The sequence below is a fragment of the Vulpes lagopus genome, chromosome 5 (genome assembly GCF_018345385.1).
Source record: "Vulpes lagopus strain Blue_001 chromosome 5, ASM1834538v1, whole genome shotgun sequence".
Lineage (NCBI taxonomy): Eukaryota > Metazoa > Chordata > Mammalia > Carnivora > Canidae > Vulpes > Vulpes lagopus.
The window spans coordinates 95,685,707-95,709,080 of NC_054828.1; the positions used below are offsets into that span (position 1 = coordinate 95,685,707).

Consider the following 23,374-nt stretch of genomic DNA (forward strand, 5'->3'; position numbering starts at 1 on the left):
GGGGGAAGCAGGCTCCATGCACCGGGAGCCCGATGTGGGACTCGATCCCGGGTCTCCAGGATCCGCACCCTGGGCCAAAGGCAGGTGCTAAACCACTGCACCACCCAGGGATCCCTGATTTCTTTTTTACAAATGAGGAAACTTGAGTTGGAGTTCAAATAACTTAAGGTCACACGACTAGGAAGGGGAAGAGCCAAGGTCTGAATCAGAGAGAGAGGGTCCAGAACCTATTCACTTAACTGCTCTAATATTGGTACCAACCTTATAGGTGTTGTGAGGTTTAAAGAGTAATTACAAATGAAGGGCTTGGAACCGTGCTGGGTACAGAGCAGCCTGTCATTGGCTGTTAATGATTAATACTCCCAGAGGTTGTTGGAATGATGTGGCAACATCCAATGGGCTACTGGTGGTCTAAAAGTTTGGAGAACTTTTATCAGTTCTACCTTATTTTGTCTTTCCATTTAATCAAAATAAATACCTGTTTGTGCTAAAAGTAAAAAACAAAAAACCCCACAAAAACCCCTAAAACAAATTAAAAAAAAAAAATCACAGTGACAATTATACACTGTAAAATCAGTTTTCCCTGGTTTCCCCTTCCAGAAATAACTACTGTATTCCTACAGACTTTTATCTAAACTCTGATCCAACAGGTGTGAAGTCAGATGGCACATTCTGGTTCTCGACTCAGCTTTTCATCCCAAACAATGTATTTAGGCTCATTTCCTATTTCAGTGCACAAAGGGTCATTTTGAGGAAGGGTTCTTGCCATGACAGAACAGGTGTGGACTGTGATTTAAAAAAGAGAGAAAGAAAAAGAAAGAAAAAAAGAAAGAAGAAAGAAAGAAAGAAAGAAAGAAAGAAAGAAAGAAAGAAAGGAGAAAGAAAGGAGAAAGAAAGAAAGAAAGAAAGAAAGAAAGAAAGAAAAAGAAAGAAAGAAAAAGAAAGAAAGAAAAAGAAAGAAAGAAAATTTATGTCTCACCTAAACTGAGACCTTTGTAGAGGTTCTTAAATCAATTCTGGATCCTGGCAAAATGAAATAACTTCAGAGAGGCCTCAGGTCCCCTCCTCAAGATGGAAGAATAAGGAAGAGTGAATCCTCCACCGGCAAAGGATCTGTTAGTACAGGATGGTGGTGAAGAGCACAGGGTGCCTAGCCTAAAAGAGGAGCGCAGGGTGCCAGAGTATATGCTCTAGGGCGTCCATGCCCTGGGAGGACTTGGCCCACAGGTGCTGGGCCAGGGCTGGGTTTCACTTCTGGTATGAGTGCCTTTGGGCAGGTCACAACTGCAGGCAGACATGGATTTGATTTGCAGCTGGGTTGGTTGCTTACCCATGGGTTGACTTGTATCATTGTCTTATGCTTTCAGGGTCTCTGCTTCCTCCTATATAGTGTCCCCTGTGGTGTGAGGTGTGCTACTGATCACTGCCCAGCTGGGACGCATGCTCAGTGGAGCATACACCCTGAGCCAGGTGGTATGCCTGGTATTGGGCAAGTATGTGAACTCAACAGGCATGGCCTCTGCCCTGGGGAAGCTGACAGTCTTGTGTGATGGCTGACATACCCCGCCCCCTCAATATGCAAAAGAGCCGAGACAAGTGCTGGCAGGGAGAGGAGAGGTCCTGGCTGTGTCCTGGAAGGCTGATGGAGGGCATGTGGGCAGGGGGAAGGCACACTGAGCAGAGTGAAGTAGGCCCTGCTTACAAAAGACTCAGCTGTTGGCAGATGTCTGTACCGTGAGATCCATCAAGTCTGGCCTATTTTACCTATGAAAAACACCCCTGCAATGTACTGCCTGCCTTCCATCCTCGCTGTCCCCTCCCTGTTCAAGCCCAGTCTTCTCTCACCTGCACTACAAATCAGCTTCCACTTTAACAAACTCTTGAGTCGTGCTCCAGGAAGCAGCCAGAGGAATTATATACTTTTTTCATTGTTTTTTTGTTCTTTGTTTTTAAAGTCAGTCTGATTATGCCTTCTCTATCAGACCCCCTATGTTTCCTATTGTTTTAAAATAGTTCCTTGTAAGACCCCAGGTCCCCCGCTGCTGGCCTGTACTGATTCCTGTCTCCAAGTACAGGCCACAACTATACCCCCTTTTTCCCAGACGCCAGCCTAAGAGCCACGTTTCCTCAGGCCATGGAACTCTGCTCCCTTACCTCAACTTCTACTTTTCTCCATGCTCTGCTAGCTTGTCACAGCCCTGCCTACTTCTCTGCCTCGTCTCTGCCCCTCTGGCTTTGTTTTCTTAGTTGGGGTGCTGTATATTAAGACAAACAGGGCTACACCATAGAGTAGAAAGCTGAACTGGCAAAATAACATCCAGGTGAAATCCAGTTCCCTAAGGCATTTCCTTCTGTGTAAGGCTATCGGCCCCAGACCCAGGCAATTCTAGTCTGAGCCTCTCCAAGGGAATTTACAGGATGTTTGGGGAGCTTCCCAGCAGCCAGAATAATCCTTTACATGATCCTGCTTAAAGTCACCCTTTCCCTCAAAGTCCATTAGATGTCCTGTCCTCCCTCACACAGAAGGAAGCCCAAATCCCCAAGTGCCCAAAAGCCCAGACACCACTGGTTGTCCCACTGATGGGAGGTTTCTGGTTTCTGACAGCATTCCCATGGCTCCTCCCGGGAAGCCACACCGTTTTCCAGGCTGGAGGGGAACAGGCAGGCACACCTTGCCCTCAGGGCCTTTGTCCTTCTCCATCAGAAGCCTACAAAGCTCTTTACCTACTTATCTCCTTCTGAAGACTCCTCCTTCTTGCCCTAGTTAGAATGTCACCTTCGCACAGCTTTGACTGACCCTCTCAACCCCTGGGACACTCTATGCTCCTTCCCCATTTGTTTTTCCCCCTGGCACTTTCCATGATCTAACACCATGCTTTGAGATTATTAAAATGTTGATTCTGAGTCACTGGTCTGGGATCGGGCGGGGTGGGGGGTTGGGGGCTGACATTCTACCAAACTCCCAGATGATGCCGATGCTGCTTGTACCCAGGCTACACTTTGAGTAGCAAGGATCTAAATACAACTTAAGTTGGATATTTGGTCTATTTGCTATCTCCAATACTTGAATAGAAGTTCCTTACCATATCAAAGTGTGTTTGACATACAGTTGATGCTTAGTCCAGATGAATGAATACGTGAGTGAGGAGAGGCCCTGACCTCCCCTGACACTTCATCCTCCATGTATGGGCCCAGTAGGAAGCCCAGATCCAAGAAGTCCTACCTGCCTGGGCTGGCCCTTCCCACCACCCTCCTCTGAGGTTCACTCCTCAGCCACCTTCCCTCCCAACTAGTGCTCCAAATGACACCAAACATAGCAAAAGACCCACATGTTTGGTTCATCTCTTACCTGCAATGTACTAGCTTACTGAAATTTCCACAAACAGATGGAACCCTTACCTCCTCAAGCTTACAAGTCTTTGAGGTCGTGTAAGGAGAAGTCCTGTGGTCCTACAGAGAGCAGAGGCCACCGAGCTAGAATCTCAAAGAGGAAATAAGAAGCCCTAGCATGGAAGGTGGAAGTTCTACTCTGAGCTCCAGGAGAAGAGTCCCAACTTCCTCATTGCTGACTTCTCAACCAGGTTCCTAGGAGCCGGGAAGCAGCAAGCCACGCCCCTTCCTTTGTCTCAGGGTTTTGGGTTTTGGACTTCATCATCCTACAGATCCAGGCTATCAGGAGAAACAAATCCCATCACAGTTTTTAAAGTGATTAAGGAACACCCAAGCCACCCAAGTGCATTACCTTGAAATGCAATCTGTCTCTAACCTAATCAACACTATTATATCTTGTTTGAAGCTTATTTTGAAAAAAAAAATTAAATTAAATTAAATACACCATTATATGGTAAAATGAGGCACACATGCAGAAATGTGCACAAAACAAAAATATAAAGCACAATGATTTATGACAAAGGAAATATCCACCAAACCACATTCAGGTCAGTAAATAGAACACTGCCCACACCCCAGAAGTCTGACTCCTTCCCTTCCACATCTTAACTGTGGGGCAAGAGCTTGACCTCTGTGGTAATCTCATCCTTCTGTATAGCTTATCACTTGAATAGACATTGCAAAATACAATAGTTTAGTTCTTTTGTTTGAACTTTACATAAGCCGAATCATACAGTATGCATTTCTTTATTCAACACACTTCTGGGGATCCCTGGGTGGCGCAGCGGTCTAGCGCCTGCCTTTGGCCCAGGGCGCGATCCTGGAGACCCGGGATCGAATCCCACATCGGGCTCCCGGTGCATGGAGCCTGCTTCTCCTTCTGCCTATGTCTCTGCCTCTCTCTCTCTCTCTCTCTCTCTCTGTGACTATCACAAATAAAAAAACAAAAAAAAAAACCAAAAAAAAAAACAAAAAACAACATACTTCTGAATTTTACCACATTGTGTTCCTTTTTAGGTTGCCTGGTATTCCATTCTTTTTTTTTTTTTATAAGATTTTATTTATTCATGAGACACACGCAGAGGGAGAAGCAAGCTCCTCAAAAGGAGCCTGCTGTGGGCTTGATCCCAGGACCCCAGGATCACAACCTGAGCAAAGGCAGATGCTCAACCACTTAGCCACCCAGGTGCCCCACCATTCTATTAACAAAATACATAATCATAGATCATTTATCCTTTTGTGGGCTCACAAATGTTTCTAATCTAGGGCCATTTTAAACACTGCTGTCATGAATATTCAGGTATACATCTTCTGATATCCATAAGTCTGCATTTCTAGAGGCTGTTTGCTGAAGAGTGGAATTTCTGTGAAATACGACGTTGCATATTCAGTGTTATCAAACACAGTAACACCAAATATTTTTTGAAAGAGGTTCTACTAATTGCAATCCTCCCCTAGAAGTGTTTGAGTGCTTCCCATTCTGTCTAATGCTTGGTATTATCAGACCTTAATTCTGTATCTAATTGTCAAAGTGAAATTTGGAATAAGAAAAGCCAAACCAAACCAAACAAACAAACAAACAAAAAACCCCAGGAATTTCCTAGTTTCCAAGAATATTGAGTACCTTTCTTACTATCTGCTGGCTTTCTGGATTTTCTCTTGTGAAATTCTGGTGGAGGTCTCTTGGACATTTTTCTGCTTGCATTTTCCCTATATTCTGCCAATGAGCCCTTTGCTGGTTCTACAGTTGTGAGATCTCCCACTCTGCCTTATGTTTTTATTCTCTTGGTAGCATCTTTTGATGGACAGCTCATAATAAAATGTGAAATTTCATGGTGCTTGGCTCCATTCTCCTCATTTGGAGGGAAACCTTCAAGACTACTTAGTCCAAGGCACTCTTTTTCTGCCTAGAAACAGCCCATCACCCCTTTCCCATCAGACTAAGACTATGACGTCACTTTTCAAGGCCTTCCCAGGCCTTCCTTGCCCTCACATCCTCTGCAGTCTCTCATATACACTGAGGTGACTCCCTCCTTTCCTTCAAGGTCTATGGTAACCTGTTTCCTCACTCTTGGTCCTTCTAGGAAGCCCCTAGATCCTCTGAAGTCCAGCTAGTACTCATCTTCCAGGTACCCCCATCCACCACGCCTCCTCCTGGATTCTATCCCAGCTCCCTAAAGGTCTAGGATTCAAACCTCAAACCTGGACGGAGATAGGGCTGGGTTCCAGTGTATCCCTGGACAAATTAGAGTGATTCTCAGAGTCTTGCTCTCTTCCATGTAAAAGGGCGCAAACAATGGCAGTTTCCTTTATGGTAGCTACAGGGATGAGTTGTAAAACAAAGTCAAATGGGCCCAGTTAGCATGCACTGTTAATAGGGACTCTGGTCTCAGGCAATCCAAGATACATTTGGATATCCATGCTGCCTATGAGGGTTGTCCTTTTCTTTGGTTTGTTTCCTGTCCATGGAGGTCCATACTTTATGCTCCCGGAGGAGCCAGCTGAACTGCTGAGTGCCCTTGCATCCATTGTTTCTGGGGCAGTAGCATGGGGGTGGGTGCCAGGGAAAAGCCTAGAGTGCACTCCCTCTCTTTCGTGACTAGAGTTGTGACCTGAAGCACACACCTTCATATCTTAGCCGCTACTGTCCCTTCTTCCTTCCAGTTCTTTCATATGCTTTCCCTCTGGCATCTGAGGCGTGAGGACTGCTTACAAAGTACTAAACCAGTGTGCCCCAGCCTGAGGGCTGCCCTCATTCCAGCCTGTAGAGATTGTTTTTATTATGTTAAGTATTTATGTTGTGCCCTGCTCTTTGCATATATCTTCTTATTTAATCCTCAAAATAGCCATGCAGGGGGGTATACTTGTCTTATCTCCAGTTAAGAAACTCATCTAAAATCACGTAGTGTATAAATCAGTTTTTGCAGCATCACACACCAGCCAACAACTTATAATTTAAAACAGCAAACATTTATTTCTTACAATTTTGTGAGCTGGCCAGCCTGGCTCAGTGGGGGTTGGAAGGCCTAGGTGCCTGGTATCTGGTGAAGAGGAGGAGGAGGAGTTAGTTCAATGTCAGCTGGGTGATGGAGACATGGCCACGAGTCTGTCATGATTCAACAGGGCTTGTAAAAGGTGGATGAGTTCCAAAAGTAGCATGAGAGGCAAGCACAGGCACTTTCCAAATCTAGCTTGCATCATATTTGCTATTCTCCCATTGGTCAAAACAAATCCCATGGCCAAGCCCACCAGCATGGGAAGGAACTAACTCAAGGATAATACAGGGAGAAAGAATTATTGCTGCCATTTGACCCAACAAAGAATGAACCATACATAGCTTTTAACTATCCAACTGGAGTTCAAAACCAAGTTTGTTAGATCTGAAAGTTCAAAACTCTCTTGGGGGTTATTGTCCAGAGTCTGAGAATCCAGAACACTCCATGCATTGCCTAAACAAGTCAACAACCTTTTGCATGCACACCCGCAACTGTTTTGCAAATGTATATACATATTGCCATTAATAAACACAAATTATACCCAATAAACAGTTTTAAGTGTTTGTTCTGCTTCATTGCTTGTTTTCTGCTTTAGAGACTCCAAGTCTGTTGGAGTTTCCTTTGCTTACTTTTTATCTTTATCAATTTCTTGCAAGTCTTTTGTATTATTTTACTTTTGTTGCATTATTTTCATTATCCTCCCATTTACCTTTTATTTTTTCTATGTTGTCTATACTGTCTTGTATTCCGTTTATTTCCAAAATGATTTTTTTTTCTTTTGCTAATTTTTTTCCTGTGTCTGTCAGGGTCATTGTTTTGTAATCAGGTCATTGATGTTCAATGAATATTTCTGACTGAAAAACAGAATTATTTTTAACTGTATTACATTTTATTTTCCCTAGAATTATATATATTTTTTCAGTTGTATAGTTGTCTGGCCATTTTATTGCAGAGCTATTTTTCTGATTGATGCACTTTTCTCAAAGCTTTCATTATTGTCTTATTTCAGCCCTTTTTGAAGTGTTAGGTCAGTTTTCATCTGTTTTGTGTCTGCATTTTTCTGGTATCTTCTTGTCAAAATATTTTACAGTTCATTTTTCTCTTGTAATTACCTTATGTGTGGCTAGATCACATTCTTCTCTTTTCCAAAATTTAAGCAAAATGTGTTAACCTTGACTACTGGAAGGACATTTCTGAGGAGAAAGGAATGGCTTGGGGTATTTTTCCCAGCTTCATAGCTCATACCTCTTTTTTACTGTGAAGGGTGCCAAACATGGTTACTTCTCTGCCTCTCAGGGCTAAACTACTTCAGAAAAGTCTGCTGTATTTCCTATTTTGGCTTCCAGGTCTACCCTGCCAAGGGGAGAACCTTAGATGTCGTATTTTGCTGTGATAGTAGTTTCTGGGTTTTGTTTCATGTAGGACCTTTCCCTGCTCCCTATTTGAACCTTCTCTTCTTCTTACTCCTAATGTTATTTCCCTGATCAATTTAGTTTCTCAATCTAGCAGGTTTTTTTGTTTTCTTTTGTTTTAAGGCAAAGTTTTGTCCTTTTAAAGGAGATAGTTGCTGGGTATTTCTGAAATCCTCAGGGTGGAGATGACCATAACAGCAGTTGATCTCCGGGTGCCTCTGTTGCAGTTTTACACTCACCAACTCAGAACCTGTGATGAGTTATTCCAGTTTTGCAGTTCTTTTTAGATTTATCTGTCCTGATGCAGAGTGCATCAACCAGAAAAACAGCTCTGCAATAAAATGGCCAGACAAGTATACAACTGAAAAAAAAAAAAAAAAAGTTCTAATTCTAGGGAAAATAAAATGTAATACAGTTTAAAAAAATAATTCTATTTTTCAGTCAGAAATATTCATTGAACATCAAATTTGAGCCAGACCTGGTTACAAAACAATGACCCTGACAGACACAGGAAAAAATTAGCAAAAGAAAAAAAAAATCATTTTGGAAATAAAAAGAATACAAGAGAGGTACAGGATAAAATGATGGTTTGGGACAGGATGGTGTCAATGAAGATGCAGAGAATTGGACAACAGGAGAGAGAATTTGATGATAGAACCAAGAGGAATGACTGATGGGTCTCATGTAGGAGAGGAAGCCTTGAACAATTGAGTTGGTGTTATTATTCACAGAGATGGAGAAACTGGGTGGAGAGGAGGTTGGTAGGAATGACTGGTGATAAGGGAAGCAAGTACTCTTTAGAGTTGCTAAGTGTAAATATCAAGTGCAGCTGGATATGAGTCTAGAACTCAGGGAGAAAATCTAGTCTAGATAGAAATTTAGAGGTCGTCTTAGACACTTTGGGCTACTATAATAAATTACTATAGACTAGGTGCCTAAGCTACCTCTCTTGCCTTCTTACAAAGGCATTAATCCTATCCATGAGGGCTCTACCCTCATGACCTAATTACCTCCTAAAGACCCTACCTCCATATACCATGACACAGGGGATTAGATTCCAACATAGGAATTTTGGGGGTGGGGAACATGTAGTCTACCACAACATACAGGTTACTTTAAAGCCATGGGTCTGGATAAGATCACTTAGGATGTGTGGTTACCGACTGTGGTCTAGGATTGGCTCCTGATGTACGATACATGGTGATGCATTTAGAGGTAGGTGGAGGAGGAACCAGTATGAGAAGGAGGAACCCATGAGAAGGAGGAACTATGGAGGTAAGGAAAATCAGGAGAATGTGGTGCTATGAGCCTAAGGGAAGAGCATTTCAAGAGAGAGGGACTGAACAATCACATGGGAGTTCTGAGAGGCTGGACTGAATACAAATAAAAACTATCCATTGGATTTGACAACATGGAAGTCATTGGAGACCTTGACTGACAAGAACAGCTTCAGAGAAGGGAGAGGGATAAAAATTAGATGGAACAGGTGGAGGAGAGAATGAGAGGTGAGGAAGTATAGATAGCTGGTATAGACAGTTTCATGTGAAAGAGAAAGAAGGTAGCTAAAAGAGGATATAGGGGTCAAGGGAGTTGTTTCTGTTTTTTGTAGAGGGGAAATAGAAGCATGTTTGCATACTAATGGAACAATCCAGTTAAGGGGGAAGAGATTCATGGTACAGGAGAGATGAAGATCTTGAGAAGGTAAAAGGGTGTAGAATCCAGTGCATGAAGGAAGACTTGTCTTTTTTTTCTTTTCCTTTTTTTTAAAAACTATTTTATTTATTTATTCATGAGAGACACAGAGAAAGGTAGAGACATATGCAGAGGGAGAAGCAGGCTACCTGTGGGGAACCTGTTGAGGAACTCAATCCCAGGACCCAGGTGTCCCGACCCAATTTATTTTAAACTAATGACCACAAACCTCCAATCCATTGAGTTTCCATATTAAGTTTCCACTCAAAGATACCATTTTTATACTCTTCTCTCTCCTCAAACCTTTCTCTTCCTTGTGCCTCCCATATAGGCGTCCTTTCTCAGCTGATGACCTCACTTCACACTTTAGTGAGAAAATAGAAGCTTTCAGAGGGGGACTTAACTCATTGTTGTACCGCCAGATTTATAAACTTCCCTCAAGGACTCTACTCTGTCTTCTGTCCTGCTACAACAAAGGTGTCCTGCTCTTACTAAAGACAAGTCTCCCCTCTGGGCACCTGGGTGGCTTAGTGTTTGAGCATCTGCTTTTGGCTCAGGGCATGATCCCAGGGTTCTGGGATCAAGTCCCACATTGGGCTCCCTGTGAGGAACCGGCTTCTCTCTCTGCCTGTGTCTCTGCCTCTCTCTGTGTATCACTCATGAATAAATAAAATCTTTAAAATAAAATAATAAAATAAAATGGGCCATCTACCCTCTCTCCCTCCCTTCACTTCTTCTTTCCTTCTTTGCTATTTGGGGCCCAGGGAGGTAGGAGATTAGGCAAGGTGGTGACCTAGAGAAGGGTCAGGGCTGAGTAAGGCAGCAGCCCAGTAAGGGTAGGGAGACTGGTTACATGCAAGGGGATAGGTTGGGGGTGTGTGTGGGGAATACATATATTTATATATTTTATTATATTATTATTATAAATATTATATATTTATTATATTTTAATATATATATACATAATATATATATATATTACGTATCTTTAAGCATATAAGCTAAAAGTGGTTTTAACAAATTAATCCTAATGTTAAAATTAAAATGGATGTGTAAGCACAGCATTGTGAATGCAAAGAGAGTTTTCGTATCACAGAATTTTGTTATCCAAGACATTTTAGAGGCCAATCCATCCAGTCATATTTGATAATGAGAAAAATGAAGTTAAGTGACTCTCTCTAGGTCACATACTGGCAGCATAACTGAGACTAGAATTCTGGGATTCCCAGGCCATTATTTATTCTACAAGGTATTGATGCTCAAAAACTTGATATTGATATGCTTTACATAAAAAAGGGGATTATCAGAATGACAACACTGGTTACAAAAGAATAATCTACTAGCATTTTATTACTTATAAATTCCTCTCTCTTCAATTTCATCTATTTGGAAAAAATTGTGGTCATTAACAGATTTCTATGCTAAAAAGTGGGTTTAAATATGAATAAGCAAGGCATAGTAAAGAATTTTTACAACTGTAAAGTGTGACCTACCCAAAATATCTTGCCTCTTAGGTACACATTGCTCAGCTATTTCTCTTTAAAAAAAAAAAAATTGTTGAATGGGAACAGATCATTGACACAGAACAACAAAATGCAGAAATTAGAACACTTTATTATAAATATTTCCAGAATATAAACTGATTTTGTATCAAGACTCTTTGAAAATTTTAAAACTATATGTAACCTCAGATTATTATTATTTAATGTATTTTATTTTCCACTAGAAAATACACTGCAAGTTAGATTTTAAAAAGAAAACAGTCAGTATAAATTGTGTCACAGAGAAAACTAATGAATATAAAAATACCCTATCCAAAACTAAAATAAACCCAATCAAGAAATAGATTCTGCAAAGCCTATTAATTCTCCAATTTAAAATAAATGACCTCCCAAGGGAAAAATACTTCTATAGCAATTTCATGAGTAAAAGCAGAGGCACTCTCATTAAGGGAAATTATATTATATAAGAAAAATGTAAGGATGCTTTTAGAAAATGAAGAAAAGTAATTTCCAGGTTGGAGAGTAAGCGTATTAATACGTTCTGTTCCCCTGGCCTGTCGTTAGACTTAAAGAAGTTAAGGTAATCTGAACACAAACGTCATAAAACCAAGCTCCTCAACTGTTTTTTCAATTTAACCTTGGGAGAACCAACTCAAGAGCTTCAAAATCCCAGGATAGACTGGTCCCAAAGCATTTCCTCCTCTGTCTTCTCTTTACCTTGTTCCTTTTTCTCTTTCCTACGCTTCCGTTCCTCTTTCTTAGAGGCTACATCTCGACTTTTTTTCTCCTTTCGATTCTTAAGCTTTTCTGTATTGACCCTGACTGTTTCCATCTGTGTTTTGTTTCTTTGGAAGTTCTTGTGTTTGTCTAAATCTGGTTCCTCACAACCTTTTTTTCTCTTATGCTTGGGCTGTTCCTCCTCTGGTTTTTTTCTGCCTTCCTCTGGGTGCCTTTTCCCCTTCTGAGGTAGCTGTTTATGACTGGCACTGTTTTCTGAGGAGAGGTGCTTGTGAACTCCAGATTCTATGCTGTATGAGCTACAGTTATACTCTTGCTGACTAACGTTCAGGGGTGCTGGTGTTTCTGAGAAACAGTCCCTGGTGAACTGACAGTAGCTCAGGGAGCCAAGTCTTAGCCTGCTGGCATGAGCTGGTAGCCACTGAGGTAACCGGTTTTCCACTTTTTGTGAACTAGGGCATGATCTTGGGTAGGTCTGCACAGTTTCAGATGAGAGTCTTCGATCAAACATTCTATACCTTGGTCTGTAATCAGCCTCTTTGTACCTACAAGTTTCCCAACAGTCCTCTCTCAACTTTCTGAAACAAGTCTTTGGCTCTAAGCCTCTAGCTTTCTGCACTTTGATATAATCTTCAAGTTCATCTTGAAAAGAGTCATAGGTCTTCTTTGAATGCTTCATTGGGTTGACAAGGGATTCTCTGTAGAGAAGATGGGAGAAAACTCTTCTTACTAGATTATTTCATTCTGAATATTTTCTAAGCTCTTGAAGAGAGTGTCAAAAAAACAAAACAAAGAAGCCCAAACGAATTAAAACCTAATTGAGCATAAAAGTTAAATATCATGACAATATATGTCAAAAAGGTGCATTAGGATAGTTAAATATCTCCTGGGCTACTCACAAGTAACTCTTTCTCAGAAATGGGATGAAGAAGGCAGAAGGGAGATGGCATATAGGGTTCTGTTGTATGGCTAAAAATGTAAGGCATATAGGGATGTATGGATAAGAACTACACATCCCTGATAGGTGGCCTGATCGCATGCTCATATGATTTCTAAAGCTCTGATTTAATCAGTTTCTTGTATATTGTTTTCTAAGAAAAGTAATAGACCACAGAGGGGTAATTTAATCTTTAAAATCTTCGGTTTACTCAAACAAAATAAAATAAACACATACTTACCTGACTAGAGTACTCTAAGACTTGATAAAAGGATATTTACAAAATAGTTTGGAAATGCTGGAAATTAGAAATTCAGCTATGAGACGAAACTACTCTTTAGTACGGGGCATGAGGGAAGATGAGGGAACAGAGTTCTGTACCTTCCGTACAGGGCTTGGATTTCATTCTGTGAGTTCTGATTGGTGAAAAAAGCATTCTAGAAGTCTTCTGGTTTGTTCTCTATTAAAGTACTGGTGGGAGCGTTATGGGAGGAAATAGAGGTGAAAGCTGAGAGAGGGTCAGACTGATGCAGAGCAAAGTTTCAGGAGGAATATAGAGCCGATAGGCTAGTTTTTCATTGGCTTGTTTGATAATTTTGGTGGAGGCAGCACTATTCCTGATTTCCCCTCCCTCAAATCCTGCGTAAGTGCAAATATAGTAGAAAACACACTACAAGACGACAATGCCCTAGATATTTTTGGTGATATACTCTGTCTCCCAAAATTAGGATGCAGCATAACCCATGTAGAAGAGAACATTTCTCCCCTTTAATTGAAAGAAAGAAACCTGATAATAGCACTCCAGGGTCACTAATAATCAGCTATCTTTTCTGGAAATTTGAGATTAATAATAAAGTCTAAATGAAGCCTCAGTTGGCGAGTCAGAAAATTTAGCTCCTATTCAACTTAAATAGTATAAAAATTCTAACAGAATAATGTAACAAATATTTGATTAAATATAGGCAAAAGATTTAAACAGACACTTCAGAAAAGAATACACACAAATGGCCAATGAACACATGAGAAGATACCATTAGTCATGGAGTCAATGTCCATTAAAAACCACAATGAGACACTACTATGAACAGGAACATTCACTACGGTGACTGAGATCAAAAGAATGATATTATCAGTGGTGTTGGTGAGGATATGGAACAATTAGAATTCTCATAAATTTCTTGTAAGGGATGTAAAATGGTACAACCACTAAGTATGATCTAGTTATTCCATTCCTAGATATTTCTCCCAAAAGAAAAGGAAATATATGTCCATACAAAGACTGATACATGAATGTCCACAGTAATTTTATTTATAATAGTCCCAGAAAGGGAAAAAACCAAAATGATGATCAACAGGTAAATGGAACAAATAGTGATATATACATACAATGAAATATTATCAGCAATAAAAAGGAATGGATCACTGATACAGTCAACAGCATGGATGAATCTCAAAATAATTATGCTGAGTGAAAGAAGCCTGACAGAAAGAGTATATAATATATGATTCAATTACATAAAACTCTAGAAAATGCAAACTAATGTATAGTAATAGTTTTTGCTTGGGGATGAAGCAGGAAGGGGTGGGTGGGATGATTATAAAGGGCACTTTTTGGGGTCTGGATGCATGTTTTGTACACTGATCACTTGAAGATATATACGTCTGTCAAAACCCATCAAAATATGTATTTTAAATACATAGTTTATTATACGTTAACTGTACCTCGATAAAGCTATTTTTACAAAGTCACTAACAAGATTAAAAAGACATTAATAGGGACCCCTGGGTGGCGCAGCGGTTTGGCGCCTGCCTTTGGCCCAGGGCGCGATCCTGGAGACCCGGGATCGAATCCCACGTCAGGCTCCCGGTGCATGGAGCCTGCTTCTCCCTCCGCCTGTGTCTCTGCCTCTCTCTCTCTCTGTGACTATCATAAATAAATTAAAAAAAAATTTGAAAAAAAAATAAATAAATAAAAAAAATAAAAAGACATTAATAATTGTTGAAACTGGATAATGGGTATATGAAGGTTCATTACACTATTTTCTCTACTTTTATGTTTAAAAAACTTTTATACTTCATACCCACAAAGATGGCTATAATAAAAAAGAGGTAGATGATATTAAGTGTTGGCAAAGATGTGGAAAAGTTGGTAACTTCATTCGTTGCTTGTGGGGAGGTAAAATGTGCAGCTATTTTGAGAAACAGCAAGGGCTTCTGGCCCTGTGCACACAGGTCTGAGCCTACCCAGAGCCAGTTAGACAGTCACCATGAAGTTCCACCCCTTTGTGACTTCAGATGGTAGCAAAAACCCCCAAATGCCACTTAAATCTCCCCTGCACATGCGCAGGAAGATCACGTTTTTCCTACTTTCTAAGGAGCTGTGGGAAAAGTACAACATCTACTCCAGGCCCATCTGCAGGGATGATGGGGTCCAGGCAGTTCAAGGACACTATAAAGGTTAGCAAATTAGCCAGGCAGTCCAGTCATACAAAAAGAAATAGGTCATCTATACCAAGTGAGTACAACGTGAGAAGGCTAATGGCACAACTGTCCATGTGGACACTCACCCAAGCAAGATGGTTATCACCAGGCTAAAACTGGACAAAGATCAGAATAAAATTCTTGAATGCAAAGCCAAATCTTGACAAGTTGGAAAAGAGAAAGGCAAATATAAGGAAGCTTACTGAGAAAAATGCAGGAATGAATACAACCTGTTATGCAACCATAGTAGATTTTTATCCTACTCTGTATTCCTTTGAGACTTTTCAAGATGTCTCTTAAGCATTTCATTTCCTTCCTGTTTTGTTATTGCTATGTGAATCTACTTTTGCTGTTTTGTAAATCTACTTTTTGCTGTTTTGATTAATAATTTTATGAATAACCACTGGAAAAAAGAAAACAGTACGGCAATTCCTCAAAACATAAAAAGTGTTACTGCATGACCCAGCAATTTCACTCCTAGGTACATACCCAAGAGAACTGAAAACCTATGCTCACACAAAAACTTGTACAGAAATGTGCACAGCAGCAATATTCATAACAGCTAAGAGGTAGAAACAACTCAATATCCATGAACTGCTGAATGGATAAAATGCAGTATATTCATACAATGGAATATTACTTGGCAATAAAAAGGAATGAAGTGCTGATACATGATACAACATGGATAAACCCTGAAGGCACGCTAAATGAAAAAAGTCAGTCCCCACAGCCCACAGGTCATGCACAGATCAATAAAGAGGTGAATGGAAACTTACTCGTATCAGGCTGAGAACTTGGTGAAGAAATCTGATCATAGTCACCCATTAATTGCTTCAGTTTTCTAGCATGAACTTTCCCCACATGGTGAAACTGTGCAACAATCAGCAAGCTAAAAAACACGATGCAGAGATCCCCAAATCGATTTCTGTGTAATACTCCATTCCCAGTCATCTGAAACCAAGTACAATCTTGTTATAATTTAATTATATTTAATTACATTAAATAGTTCAAAGTTTAGAATTTTACTATCAACATAGATCCATCATGTCAGAAATCCATCTCCAATTTCTTATTATTTCACTTCCTGTAAGTCTGAAAGTTAGGCTAACTCTCTGAGCATGTATTTTACCCCAGAATAATAAATATTTTGTTTTAGAACAAAGTGATCCCAAATTTCCACCTCTAAATTTGCAGATAGTATTCATGATTTTTAATATATTTAGTCTAGATGAAGAGTTTAGGAATAGAGTTTTGCTCACTCACAAATCAAAGTATCAGCTTCAGTAGAAATAATCCTATGATCTAGAAGATCTCTAGTTTCAACCCACCTCATAATGTCAAATCCTTTGCAATTCAAACTGTATCACTATTCCCCGTATGCCTTTTACAAAGGGTATCTGTAAAAGTTCAATATTTATTCATTCATGGTATCTATGAATAAAATAAAGGGAGATAAGATAGAAGATCGTATTAAATATTTAAGGTAATTTTTTTTAAGGTTTTATTTATTTATTGACAGAGAAAGAGAGAGTACAAGCAAGGAGAACAGCAGGCAGAGGGAGAGGGAGAAGCAGGCTTACTGCTGAACAAAAAGCCTGATATGGGGCTCCATCCTGGGATCCTGGGATCATGACCTGAGCTGAAGGCAGATGCTTAACCGAATGAGCCACCCAGGTGCCCTAAGATAATATTTTCAACCTTTAAATAGATATCATTTCATATACCATCTCAAATCTTAACTTCCTGAGAGGTTTCAAGGCTATATACTAGCTTTTTTGCTAATTACAATGAAATTTCAGTATGAAAACATTTAGGAAGCCTCTAGTCTTTAATATGGTAATATAGTTTTATTTAGTCCAGAAAACACCATTCTGAAAGAGAAGTTACTGGGTTACCAGTATGAGTGTATATCTTTTCTGATACCAATCATGGAACATCAAAATTGTACTTCCTATGCAGCCATTTATATATTTTTTTAAGATTTGTTCACCAGAGACACAGACAAAGAGGCAGAGACATAGGCAGAGGGAGAAGCAGGCTCCATGCAGAAGCCTGATGCACAACTCGATCCCGGGACTCCGGGATCATGCCCTGAGCCAAAGGCAGATGCTCAACTGCTGAGCCACCCAGGTGTCCCCTTATGCAGCCATTTAAATGAATGCGTTGGAACCACATATACTGTCATGGAGAAATGTCCATGATATATTAATGGGGAAAAACGATGTAGAAGTCTATCTACCTACCTATTTACCTATCTACTGATCAATCTAAGACCCAATTTTAATATAAAAACACTCAACATACAGAACCAAAAACTAAATAAATTCATATATGTATGTTGTAAAGGAGTCAAAGGAGCTAGGCTGCAGTCCATTAACTTCCTTTCTGGGGGCGGGGAGGGGTGAGGGAAGAAGGCAGGTGACTTCTGGACCCCTGACTAAAAGACCAATGAATGCTATTAGCTAGGAGAAGGGGAATTTATCTTTGACATACCCTTAGCAAGATGTCTCTGGTTAAGGATTATCTATAGTAAATAAATTCAGGACCTATGAGGCAAAAGCACTCCAAGGAATATTACATAAATGGAGATGATTCATAATTTAAATACTTTGTGTGAGGTGACCCTCACTTAGAAACCCCATCTAGGGGATCCCTGGGTGGAGCAGCGGTTTGGCGCCTGCCTTTGGCCCAGGGCGCGATCCTGGAGACCCGGGATCAAATCCCACATCAGGCTCCCGGTGCATGGAGCCTGCTTCTCCCTCCACCTGTGTCTCTGCCTCTCTCTCTCTGTGACTATCATAAATTAAATAAATAAATAAATAAATAAATAAAATAAAATAAAAAAAAGAAATCCCATCTATTATTTTGGGTCAGAGATGCATGACTAACGTAGGAAAACATAGTTTGAGGAGCCATCTTTCATGTTCTAAATATCTCTGATTCTTTAGAGTTGTCTGATTGCTTGTATCCTTGAAATATGTAGTAAACCTTGATACTAGGTAATATTACTGATTTGTGTTAGTTTTATTTATTTATTTTTTTTAATTTATTTTTATTTTATTTATTTTTTTTTATTTATGATAGTCACAGAGAGATAGAGAGAGGGGCAGAGACACAGGCAGAGGGAGAAGCAGGCTCCATGCACCGGGAGCCCGACGTGGGATTCGATCCCAGGTCTCCAGGATCGCGCCCCGAGCCAAAGGCAGGCGCCAAACCGCTGCGCCACCCAGGGATCCCTGATTTGTGTTAGTTTGATTTGACAGTCTAATCTTGTATCCAATACCCACAGGAAAAAAATCAGAAAAGATATACACTAAACTTAATGGGGCTTGGGAAATGGGTTTAGGAAAGGAGTAAGAGACATTTAACATTTTGCTCTCTGCACACATCTGTATTAATTTCTGCAAGTAACATTACTCTGTAACTAAAAACTCCATAAAAAGTTGATTTAAAGGTTCTACAGGGTATCTTCAAATTAAGCTTAATTTTCAGTTACCAGTATATAGAGTAAAAAAAGTTTGCTTAAAAATATTATGAGTTCAGGATGCCGGGATGGCTCAGTTGGTTAGGTGTCTGCCTCCAGCCCAGGTCATGATCCTAGGGTCCAGGGATGGAGGCCTGTGTCCAGCTGCCTGGTCAGTGGGGAGCCTACTTCTTCCCCTCTCTGCCAATCCCCCCCACTCCTGCTTATGCTCTTTCTCTCAAATGAATACATCTAAAAAAAATTATGAGTTTAAGAACTGTTAATCAAAAACATTTTAGAAAGGATGATGAATATTTTAAAATGTTTCTCTATTATATATAGTATCTCTCTAAATTACTTGAGTTGTTTTAAGGTTTATAACTTAATTACATATGGCTCTAAAGTTAAAATGAAAAGCAAGCCATAAAACAGGAGAAAATATTCCCATCTCACATATCAGACAAAGGACTTATATCCAGAATATATAAAGAACTCATATGACTCGATAAGACAAATCCATATTAACATGGGCAAAATATCTGGACACCTCAAAAAATATATATATGTAATTTAAAACCCTACACCATCACTGGAAATGATTAAAATTAATAGGATTGATAATACCAGAAGTTGGTAAGGATATTGAACAATTAGTTAGAATTTAAAATAGTACAGCTTTACAAAGCAGTTTGATAGTTTCTTTAAACATTAAACAGGGGATCCCGGGGTGGCTCAGTGGTTTAGCGCCTGCCTTCAGCCCAGGGTGTGATCTTGGAGTTCTGGGATTGAGTCCCACATCAGGCTCCCTACATGGAGCCTGCTTCTCCCTCTGCCTGTGTGTCTCTATGTGTCTCTAGTGAATAAAATCTTAAAAAAAAAAAAAAAAATTAAACATCTACCATATGACCCAGCCATTTCACTTGTATTAGCCCAAGAGAAATAAAAAGATACATCTCTGCAAAGACCTGTACATGAGTATTCATTGCAGATTTATAATAGCCCAAAACTGAAACCCTAAGGTCTGCCAATAGGCTAATGGATAAACAAAACATGGTGTATCTATATAATAATTATTCAGCAACAAAAAGAAACAAAAATATACACACAATGTGGATGAATCTCAAAACCATGCTTCCTGCAAGACACAAGAGCATGATTCTATATTTGTAAAAAGTTCTAGACATATAAACTAATCTATAGTAATAGAAAGTAGATTAGTGGTTGTTGGGGACAGAGGTAGAAGGAGGGATGGATTATAAAGAGGCCTGAGAAAGCTTTTGTTGTTGATGGAAAATATCTGGCATTTATTGTTTACAAATGGTTGTGTGGGAGTATACAACTGTCAAAAACTCACTGCCTTGTATACTTTAAGTATGTGTATATTTTAAGTATAGTGTATCTCAATAAAGTGTATCAGAGGAGCTTAAAGATCTGTAACAGATATTTTTGGAAAGGAATAATTTTACCTTAATTTGTTAAACTGGATTGTTAAATGTTGGCTTTGTTTCCAGGAAGATTGTTCACCTAACAAAGGCCAATTCACTTATGCAGAACTACTGCTGGTATATGTCACTTATCTCACTGCTTCTAGGAGCCAGACATAGGGACTCTGTAGTCAGTTCTGGCACTTATTAGCTGTGTAAGCTCGGTTAAATTTCTCAACCTCTCTGTGCCTTAAGTTCCTCATCTTTAAAATAGGGATATAACATACACCTCAAAAGCGTTGTGAGCCTTAAGGAAATGAATACATGTAAAATGCTTACAACGGTATATGGCCCATGGTAAGTGCTGAATGAATGAGCTACTTTCATTGTTATTTAGGATTTCATTTATTTAACTGACATAGTGAAATGTTCTCCCAAGCATTCTAGTAACTACAGAAAGCCAAATAAAGGAAAGGTTATATGTAAACAGAGCAGGAGTGCCTGACAGGAGTACCTAATAATTTTTATTTCAAGCTAACTCATGTTTTAGAGGGACTTTTTAAAAATGAAAGCTGAGGGGCACTTGGCTGGCTTAGTCAAGTGTCTGATTCTTGATAACGGCTCGGGTCATGAGATCAGGCCCCGAGACAGTCTCCCTGCTGCCTGGGATTTTCTCTCCCTCTCCCCCTCTCTCTCTAAAATAAGTAAATCTTAAAAATAAAATTAAAATGAAAGCTAAAAGTTAGACTTGATCAGTCAATATTGTCTTTTATGATTGCTGATTATGAACCAATTTTTTGAAGATTTCAGTTTATATCCTGTTAATGTGTGTCATGTATATTTTAATACTCATAGGAGTATGGACTATCAAGCAGACCTAAGATACTAGCTAATTTTACTATTTATAGGCTGGTACAAGGTCCTAAGCAAGAAACAGTTTGTCTTGACCAAAACTCATTTCTAATATTTTTGGAAAAAAATCTAACAAAATTCTGAAAACTTCCTATTTATACTGCACATATACCACAAACTTATAGATGAACACTCATAATGCTATTTACTCGCTCATTTACCTCTAGGAAATATATCATAGTGAAAAGAGCAAGAATATGGTATCTTTTATTTCAGAGAAATGAAACTATGTAGGTTATTCAATAGCTGGAGGCTTGGTCTTTATTTCAGTAAAAACATGGAAAGCCATTGTGGAAGTTAAAACACCATACATCAACTATTGTGTTAAATATGAAACACATGAGTAATATGAATTACTCATAATTCAAAACTGCCAAAAAGAGCTTCATATCTTAATAAAAAACTAAGAACCGCTCTACTTTAATTCTAAAACTGTCAAGAGAGAACTTGTTCCATTCCACCCACTCATTTAGAAATTGTAAAACCTGAACTTTGGCACTGTATGAAATGTTCTTAGTAAGTCTCGGGTTTGGTGAATAAATCAACTGATTTTAAGTGAAAAATCTTATTAAAAAATTTTATGCCCCACATCATTTGTGTTGTGCCATGGCATTTAAACCTCATACAGCATGAAGGTCTTAAAAAATGTTTATTAAATATTTCTGAAGAGAAAAATGGGCAAAATTAGGATGTTGATTTGGTTACTTTTAGTTCGATTCTTCCCCCTTAAAAAATACACCAAATAAATGGCATCATCTTATACTTTTAAATCTAATTCACTAAGAAGTATTAGGAGACATCTTGTATTTTTCCATTATTTGCATCTTTCTCTCAGAGATGTATTCGATTAAAACTATCTAAAAGTATTTTTTCTTAATGTATTAGTAAACAGTACTTTTTAAAATCTAAACTTGTTTGTTGCTAACATTCAGAAATACTATTTATTTTGTATATGGACCTTGTATTTTACTTTCTTGTTAAACTTATTCTAGTAGCCTTTTCCTAGATTCCTTGCTGTTTCCTACATATATGATCATATCATCTGCAAATAAAGACAGTGTTACTTCTTTCTCTCCAATCTGAACTCCTTTTGTTTTTCTTGTCTGACTGTACTGGCTAGGACCTTCAGCACAATACTGAATAGAAGTGGTAAGAATGGATATCCTTCCTTGTTCCTGCTCTTGAGTTTTGCAATCTTTTAACATTATTATAATCTCAGGAAAGATAAGCAGAGAATCGCATTAAGTTTTAGGACACTAGGTAATGGATTCTGTCTTACCTTTGCTATCTTTTGTAGTTGTTATCTTTGCATGTTTTTCTTTCTTTTTACCTGTTTTTTAGAGACCTTTTTTTTTTTTTAAGATTTTATTCATTTATTCATGAGACACACAGACATAGGCAGAGGGAGAAGCAGGCTTCATGTAGGAAGCTTGATGTGGAAGTCAATCAGGGGACTCCAGGATCACACCTGGAGCCAAAGGGAGACGCTTAACCGCTGAGCCACCCAGGCGTCCCTAGAGATCTAATTGTAATAGAAATGCATCCCTGTACCTGTTACCATCAAAAATACTCTTAGCTATTTTGGTTATTAACCTTGCCTTTTTAGGAAATGAGATTAGTATCTGATCTAGGAGTTTGCTAAGCTCTAGCTATTTCACACTAATACAACAAATCACAAAAATAATTAAGGGTTTACTACCATGGCATATTTCCAATGATAAAATACAAAATAATTAAGAAAATCATTAATTGGGAGTACTTCACATTTAATAGGCATTTAACATTTATGTCTCTAAGTCTGAACATCAATGGCTAGCTAGCTCAAGGATTCTGCTTGTGAAGTTAATTTTACTTGGACTCAGGCAGACATCCTACATCAGGATGCCACCAAATGCATTCCATTCCTTCCAAAGGGTTAGTAAATGTGAATAGGTCTGTAAGAAGGGATGCTCATGCCCTAACATATATTTGATGAAGTTAGTAATGGAAATCTTATTACTTGTTTTAACATGTTTAGTTAATATTTTCACATATTGACAGCTAATAAAGGCAACAAATCTGAAACAAATAATCATTAATGTCTCTCCAGACATCTTCCTCCTCAACCATTCTATCCAGCTGTCAACATTAGATTTACAACATAATGTGCTCTTGTGTGGATGTGGCAAATACGTCTTGGGCAGAGCACAAATTTACAAAAAACAATGAACTACTCCTAATTATTTCAGGAGTCCTGGCTAATCCGCATTTACAGCTGCATTTTCTCTAATGCATTCACCCTGCTGCTTCTTACCAATTTTAGAGGTTGTCAATTAACCTGTCTTCTCCCCATCCCACTACGGAGAATTTGACTGCCTTACACCACTATCCTACATTTTCTCTGCAGCCATTTCAGACTCAGAGATAGAAGTTGTGTGTCAGGAATGG

The 23,374-nt window shown here is 39.1% G+C and overlaps 1 protein-coding gene and 1 pseudogene across 5 annotated transcripts in view; one reads left to right on the forward strand and one right to left on the reverse strand.

Moving 5' to 3' along the window:
- The window catches only part of KRCC1 (lysine rich coiled-coil 1), a 29,519-nt gene that overhangs the window by 1,794 nt on the left and 4,351 nt on the right, over positions 1–23,374 (reverse strand). For 2 of the 5 annotated variants that reach the window (XR_005987937.1, XR_005987936.1), the window contains exon 2: positions 15,925–16,099. Coding sequence is in view for 3 of the 5 variants with exons in the window: in XM_041756127.1 (XP_041612061.1) it covers positions 11,654–12,409 (756 nt within the window). In the remaining 2 variants the exon portion in view is untranslated. Of the gene's footprint in view, positions 1–11,084; positions 12,429–15,924; positions 16,100–16,476; positions 16,580–23,374 lie in introns of those variants that run through there. The other 3 variants (XM_041756127.1, XM_041756126.1, XM_041756125.1) reach the window with 3 other exon arrangements.
- LOC121491327 lies at positions 14,594–15,905 on the forward strand (annotated as a pseudogene).